Below are 7,673 nucleotides of genomic sequence, written 5' to 3' on the forward strand. Positions count from 1 at the left end.
TTAATTCTGCTCAATGTGAAAGCACGCACGTGATGGAGATTTACCGCTGATTACAGAACCGGCTTTACTGACAAGATGCGCGTTAAATATCGCATGCGATTTATCATGCAGCCCTACACCAAATACACAAAATAATGTTCTTTTTAGCAGCATCATATGACCCCTTTAACACTGATTTGATGCTGTAGGATTGAAAAGTAAACCTGTAATTAAAATAAGCTGTAGTTTCTTTCATTTAGGCAAACATTAACACAAATGTTTGGTTTCAGGTGGCTTATTACAGCAGAGCTTATCCAGCCCAAAGGATATTGTTGGCTAGGTTCTGTTTTTAATCAATGTTAGTTGTTAAAGCAGCAAGTTAAATTTTTTACCATATTAGATCCAGAAAAGCATGTAGAAAAGCACTACGTAGCCAACACCAAATTTTAAGAAATTAGTTTGGCACCCATGCTCTAAAACGAACTTGCATGCCGATGCACATAAATCCACTGTTCGGGCATCTTTTGTGTCTGTGAAGATCCTGTGAAGTGTTTGTACCTGTGAGGCTTCTGATTCCACAGTCTTCTTCAGCAGCTGGATGTCCTCAGCTGTAGGGGTCTCTGTCTCCATTGAGTACAGGGGCATCCCTCCTTCATTATACATCATATACTGCACATACACACAAACAAGTACTTTGTTCACACCTGAGCATACATCGGTCACAATGTTTTGTTTACAGCAACTTGCAATATTAATACAGAATTCAAATCATGTGCGGTCAAAGGTGTGTGTATATTAGCTATTTTATAAAAGCCTTGAATGTGGCTCATCCAAAAAGAAATTAGAATGTGAACCAATGTTCCCTCTAATTTTTTTTCTTGCTGAGCAAAACTTTTCTTGAATGGATGGACATTTCGCCCACTTGAGCAAAAATATTCGTTATACAGACCTGTACAGTGCACACACAAAAAAAGTGTAACTTTTAACTTTAATGTGATATTTATATTTGATTTGACCTTGATGTAACTAAATAATGCACGTTTTAGATTACCTGAAATCAAAACAGTTCAATTATTTGTAATAATATAATATAATAATATAATATGAAAAAATGAAGCAGATATTGCTCAATTATTTATTAGGTTTATAATATAATATAATATAAAAACAAACCGAATCATTTAAACTGAGATCTGTAAGCTAAATATATATATATTAAAAAAAAACATGAATGCTTATACAGTTATCCAAGTAGAGTTTAGAGTAGTAGAGTTTGCACACGACTACACCCGTGTGTGACTGTAAATATCTCAAAGTTTTGTTACCGTTCTGTGCTCATCATCTGCTATTTCCAGCACTTAATCAAGCCACTCTTCTTTCAAACACGATGGAGTTTTATTTCACATGTCATTGCGTTTGCTCTCGTGTTGAGCTATTTCATCCGCAACCATTGCAGTATTTGATTTCTACAGCGACTCATTTGGCGCACATCATTCTCTTTCTAAGAAACCTGTAAACCACATTCACTGGTTCTTACTCTATAGCGGTTTGCCAGAGCATTGCAATTACTTCACATTTAGTAGAATTCAATCAAATGGCTTTCCCAACTCAGTTTTTTGCGTCTGTCCAGTGCTCGGCATATTATTCTTCTGCGTGGACGCAGCTTAGAGGGGACATTGGTGTGAACTTAGTTTGACCGTTTTGAGACTTTTATCTTTAACTTAAGTATTACATAATGTTGATGCCAGATTTATAATTCATGATGAATAATCTTTTTGTTTGTACCCATAATGTCACAATAATACATCAAGAGAAAAAAACATGATCAGATGAGATGAAGCACCTTTCAAAGCATTTAATTTACTGAATTATGCAAAAAACAGGCATCAATAGTTATTCAAATATTAAAATTTCCAGCAAAAACTGTGCTATTGAATTATTCATATAGGATTTTGTTCATACCAAAGATGAAAGTAACCCAGATGAATGCATAATAACTGTTACATTTACAGAAATAAATGACTCACCTCCTCTTGAGGCAGACCGGGCCGCAGCTGAATCTTTGTACTCTGTGAAAATCCAAAACATGCAAGTTGACAAACACATTCACAGGTTCCCTCATCACATCTGATTAAACGCTGTGGGCTCTTTTTGTGTTTGCCCTCCGAGCACACTGGTGACTCTAGAGAGATGAGCTGTGGTAATTACACTCGTCAGGAGTAGTTTGGAGTTAATTCATTCTAATTACGTTTAAGAGAGAGAGAGAGAGAGAGAGAGAGAGAGAGAGAGAGAAAACAAGCTCCCCCTTATACTTATCAGTAATTAAGGGACCCATGCTGTTTTAGTTACACACAAAGCTTTGGGAATAAAGGTAAATATAACTATACAACTACCAATACCGAAGAACCTGATAAAATGCCTCTTGAAATGATTAATTCTCAATTCAAATACATCTAATAATATATGACTCCACTGACAGTCTGATTGTGTCCTATCTGATTGTCTTTACATGTACACACCTGTTCAGACATTTGGGGTGAATAAGATTTTTTAAAAATGTTATTCAAAGAATCTCTTAAGTTCACTAAGGCTGCATTTGTTTGATCAATCAACAGTAAAAACAGTAATACTATGAAATATTATTATTATTAATTTAAAGTAATGGTTTTCTATTTTAATATATTTTACAATGTATCTTATTCCTGTGACGCAAAGCTGAATATTCAGCATTTCTCCAGTCTTCACTGTCACATGATCCTTGAGAAATCTTTCTAATATGATTCAAGTAACATTTATTATTATCAATGTTGAAAAAAAGTTGTGCTGCTTAATATTTTTTGTGAAAACTGATACATTTTTTCATTTATTTATACATTTATTTGAAATAGAAATAATTTGTAACGTTACAAAGTCAATCTATATTCTCACTTTTGATCAATCTGAATAAAACAATGAATTAAAAAATAAAGAAAGAAAGAAATTAAAAATTGAACTTTTGATTGCTAGTGTCAGTGCATAGCGGAGGCTGTTTACCTGGGGATTTTGTTTTGCTAGCTCCTCTATTTTATGCCACATTTCTTCTCGCTCCTTAAGTTTGTACTTCTCTCTAATGAAGAACAGGAAAACAGAGTTTAGGATATGCCCGAGAAAACCACTCGTAAATGTATGTGGACACATATGGTTGCCACAACTTGCCTGGTAAAATCGGTTTATAAAACAAACAGACCTTCCATTTGACCAAATCAAAGACAGTCAACTGGGTTTCAAAATCTAGAGAACTGCTTATCTAGACATAGTCTCTGGGCATGTGCAAAATAACAACTGCTGACAAGATCATCCCAGACAGTTCATGTGAGAACAATCGTACAATCTTCAAATCTCCCCCATATTCTCTCTTTCTCCCCTCATTCACTTACTTCTGCTTCTCAGCCTTGTACTGCTGAGTGCAGTCATCAAACAGCTTCTGGTTCATCTCCATAAAGAGCTTGAGAGCGTTGTAGATAAGCCCATGGATTGTCCTGCAGGAGGAAACACAGCTCTATTTGAACAGAACGCTTTTTTCTTATGGTGTTTTGAATATGATATGTCTTAATGGAAACTCAGGTTGTGACAATTCCAGAAGTGAAGTTTGATTAACAAGTGTGGCTGTACTTGTTCCAGTGGCTCTTGGAGTTCTTGTAGAGAGCGGGAAACATGATGGGGAGGATCTTGGCGGCATTGTCACTGATCAGGCTCATGATGTACTCATTGTTCCAGTAATACAATGCTCTTTCAGCAACCTAGAACACACATGATCATTACAGATCACCGTTACACGCATATATGCTAGTATTATAAAGCTTTTCACCTTGGTAAGATAACAAGTCTCTCAATGCTCAAGGAGTTTGAAAAGTACTATAATGCTGTAATACCTGGAAGTGTGGACTTGATACACACTTGGCCAGCTGTCTAAAGAGGGGCTCCATGACTTTAACAAATTCTGAGGGCTCAATGACATCCAAGATTTCCTCCAGCTCATTCAGAAACATCACCTCCTTGGGACTGTGAGTCTTGGGCCAGAACTTTAGCAGGCCCATAATCACCTGATGCAGATGAACACAGGAGGAGGCAAATAGCTGTGAGAAAGCCGTGTTTGCTCTCTATGCCCTAGCCATGCTCAAGTTCACCACGAAAAGAGAATTCAAACAGAAAAACTTGAAAGAAAATGTTATTATTAATGACAGGAAACAGCAAAGGTGCAGTTGTGCTAAGGCTGTAAATCTTACGGGTTCAGTGAGGCTGCTGTCCTTTTCCAAAAACTGCACCACACAGTAGGCCAGCTGAAAGCACAGGAAATTACTTTTTTCCAAAAAGACATTACAAAGAACACAATAGGATGACTAACACTGAGCCACTGCTGTTCTTCATTCTATTAATACATTGTGCAAAACATCATAACCTATAAGACTTAATCATAATATATATAGACTATGGACACAGAGGAAGGGGTGGGCGATATGCCAGCAAAAAGTATTTTTTTCTAATGTGGTTATGCAAACTTCATGGGCGTTTTGACCATTTTCAAATATCACTGTCAATGAGAAAATGTGAAAGAGCTTGTTAGAAAAAAGGTTCATCTTCATGGTCTAAAACTGACCCATAACCAAATCCCCATAACTAGTTACCTTGCTAATGCTGTAAAACTTTACTTGCGCTTGCCCTGACACTTTAAAACATGGAGAGAAATGATTGAACATATTACCTCAAATCAAATAAAATCTGGAATAACCATTCCAGAGGAGTCAAAAAGATCTCTAATATGCTGTAGTGTAAGAGATTATAGTCTGCCTCGACCCAGCTTCCACTCCAAATTGTGTATTAAACTATGCTCCTTTCTCTACAAAGAGCTTAATTATCATATAGATAGTTCTTTCCGATCTTAATCATATGTAAATAGTACCTCCGGAGCGATAATTTGTCACTTATAGCGTGGGAGAAGCAGCAGGTCGTCAAGAACCATCTGCTGACCAAAAGGGTACATGAAATAACTGCTATGGATTCTGTTTAATCTTATCACCTTAACATTTGGTTGTTCCCACTTGAGTCTACCGAAGATGTGGGAACGGAAGGCTATCACTTTCATTGTCATCCGCAATTTACATTTAAAACGAAACTTAATTTACATGTTGAGCGGGAAGATGAACGTAATACTGTATAAAATGATTGAGCTTAGGATGTTCAGGGTTCAGTCTGACTCCGTTGAACCCAAGGTACTACATGTACTTTGTCACTACTATTCTGTAATAAAAGTTATTCTTCATCAAGATCTTCGACGTCTTCACTTTTTCTTACAAGAGTAACAGCAATAATGTTCAGCTTTAAAAAGAGAGAAGCTTAATATTTTGGTTCAGATTTTTTTTTCAAATGCAAGCAAATAAAAATTGTATTTTTAATCACATAAGCAAAAGTGCTCCTCAGCTGCATGCTAATATTCAGTAATACAGCACAATTGCGAGTCTGTATATTTTTCTCCAACAAAAACAGCCCCAAAAGAAGCTAAACAGACAAGCTGAACTTTTAATAAAAACAGTGAAACATCCCAGTGGTGTTGAACTAAATGATTAGCTCTCTTGGAACACCACTCAGCCAATCAATTTTAGAACTGTGGTTTAATGCAGTTATTGAAAGTTTTGAGAATACTGTGACTTCCACAGCAAAGTATTTTGCTCATAATCATCCACCCCTATAAAAAACAATCATTACTACATAAAAGTCCTCAACAAAAGAGTGTTCTCCTTAAGTGTACCTGTGGGTGATGGACGCTGAGAGACTTGACTTTGTGTAAAGGCAGTAGCACTCTGATGAGAAACATTTTGTGCTCCTCTTTCAGTGGCAGGGCAAATCCATTAATTATGCTGTGGGAAGAACGTGAGACCGGTCATGTGACAGACAGTTCAGCAATAAGAGAAAGACCTCCTCGCGGGTTTGTCATGGCAGCACTGATAGTGGTCACACTCACCTTCCTAAGATTTCTAAGAGCTCCGCAATCCCATTGTGATGCTCCGTCTCGTATATAAACCTACAGTGCGAGATCAAGGACATCAACTCAATGGATGAATTCTGGAAGAGCTACCCATCTCACCTTTTGAATGCCAAACTCGGCTGATTCAAAGACAGACTTGTTACTAAGAGCTCAGTTTCTGTCTACCATTACAAAGTTTATGAATGAGAACATATTTATTGCAAAATGAACCAAACGTAAAGGTGGATTAGTTTGGCGGACAGCTTGCCTATAAAAAATATTGTTGATCTGCCGACGGATGTAGGCTCTCAGTCCCAGGAACTTTCCATAGATCCTGTGCAGGATGGTTTTTAGGAAGTCCCGCTCTCGGGGGTCTTCACTGTCGAAAAGCTCCAGAAGCTGAAAAGAAATAAGATGACCTGAAGTCATTAGCATAATCATAAAATGTGTTCTGAGACCCAATCCCAGTAGCTATGTTTACATGCATCCAAATAATTTGTTACTAATCAGATTGATGGCTCAATTGGACTGAAAGCCTTCAAGTAAACATCTCAATCAATCCGACTGAGCTCGAGCTAAATGAAATTTTGTTTGGATTAAAAGGGGTGGTGTTGATCTGAAATAATCAGAAAACATTAATCATGTAAACGCTTAAATCCAACTACTTTCTCAATCGGTTTCAATAACACCTTGCCCACATGAGCAATGCCTTGATGCATATTTTTACATGACGTTTTATGTCATAAGAACGTGTGTATGTTTATTGACGTCTCATGTCTTATGAACTGATCAGTGGATGAGACTAAATATAGGGCTGGGCGATATAGCTAAAAAATATATCAACGCTATATGTTTCATATCGTCTAGTATCGATAATTATTGACATTTTTTAATAACCTTTTTTAAAACAGAGCAATAGAATTTTTTTTTTGAATTTAACCACTGTATTTTTAATTTGCCCACTTTATTAAAACAAACAATATATAGGCATATATATTATTTTTTAACAGTCAAACACAAAATAAAATTTAAACAAATATCTCTTTTCTTATGTTTTATATGCAGATTAAATAAGTCTTAAGGAAACTTTTGACTTGTTTCCCGAGGCCACAGGAGGGCGCAATGAGCAAAATAATGAAGCGCATTAAACGGTCAATTCAAATAACTGTCTATAAAAACGTGCATAACATCTAAATTAACATATATAAATCAAATATAATTTTGTAAACTGCATAAACAATTATGAACAAAACAGCATCATGTGTTTATGCATTGCTTAGCCTAATACAAAGAGCCAAATCGCCGATCACACAGATTGCATTTAAAAACAAATGAGACGCAGTGAAATGAAATAAACCTTCACAAATTTGTGTCGCGTTTTCTAAACGTTACATCTGTTTTAACTTTGCATGACTTTCTTTGCATCTCTTTTGTGAGACATGAGTGCAGCAGTCATATTTGTCTGTCTAAAAATGTGCTGAATATGTGTTCTGTGTGAATGGCTTTGTTTCGGTTTTAACCTAATCAAGATCTTCTCCGCATTGAGCTACTACATATTCAGACAATGAAACACCGACAACAGAACAACAGACTGGAGATATTAGAGATTAAGAATGTCTACGAAGTATATGTATCCAATGAATATAATGTTAAACATTCAGTATTGACTGTATAGCTGATGTGCGCGAGCTGA

The 7,673-nt window shown here is 36.3% G+C and overlaps 1 protein-coding gene across 1 annotated transcript in view; it reads right to left on the reverse strand.

The window, feature by feature from the left end:
• LOC107696374 (serine/threonine-protein phosphatase 2A 56 kDa regulatory subunit delta isoform-like) overlaps positions 1–7,673 on the reverse strand; it is a gene marked incomplete at its 5' end in the record, with an annotated part of 40,091 nt that overhangs the window by 3,535 nt on the left and 28,883 nt on the right. Inside the window, 10 exons of the mRNA XM_016496674.1 lie at positions 538–648; positions 2,007–2,048; positions 3,013–3,085; positions 3,396–3,497; positions 3,631–3,758; positions 3,891–4,061; positions 4,245–4,298; positions 5,765–5,873; positions 5,978–6,037; positions 6,249–6,379. Of these exons, the coding sequence (XP_016352160.1) occupies positions 538–648; positions 2,007–2,048; positions 3,013–3,085; positions 3,396–3,497; positions 3,631–3,758; positions 3,891–4,061; positions 4,245–4,298; positions 5,765–5,873; positions 5,978–6,037; positions 6,249–6,379 (981 nt within the window). The remainder of the gene's footprint in view (positions 1–537; positions 649–2,006; positions 2,049–3,012; positions 3,086–3,395; positions 3,498–3,630; positions 3,759–3,890; positions 4,062–4,244; positions 4,299–5,764; positions 5,874–5,977; positions 6,038–6,248; positions 6,380–7,673) is intronic.

This window comes from Sinocyclocheilus anshuiensis, unplaced genomic scaffold (assembly GCF_001515605.1).
Source record: "Sinocyclocheilus anshuiensis isolate Anshui unplaced genomic scaffold, SAMN03320099.WGS_v1.1 scaffold963, whole genome shotgun sequence".
NCBI classification, from domain to species: domain Eukaryota; kingdom Metazoa; phylum Chordata; class Actinopteri; order Cypriniformes; family Cyprinidae; genus Sinocyclocheilus; species Sinocyclocheilus anshuiensis.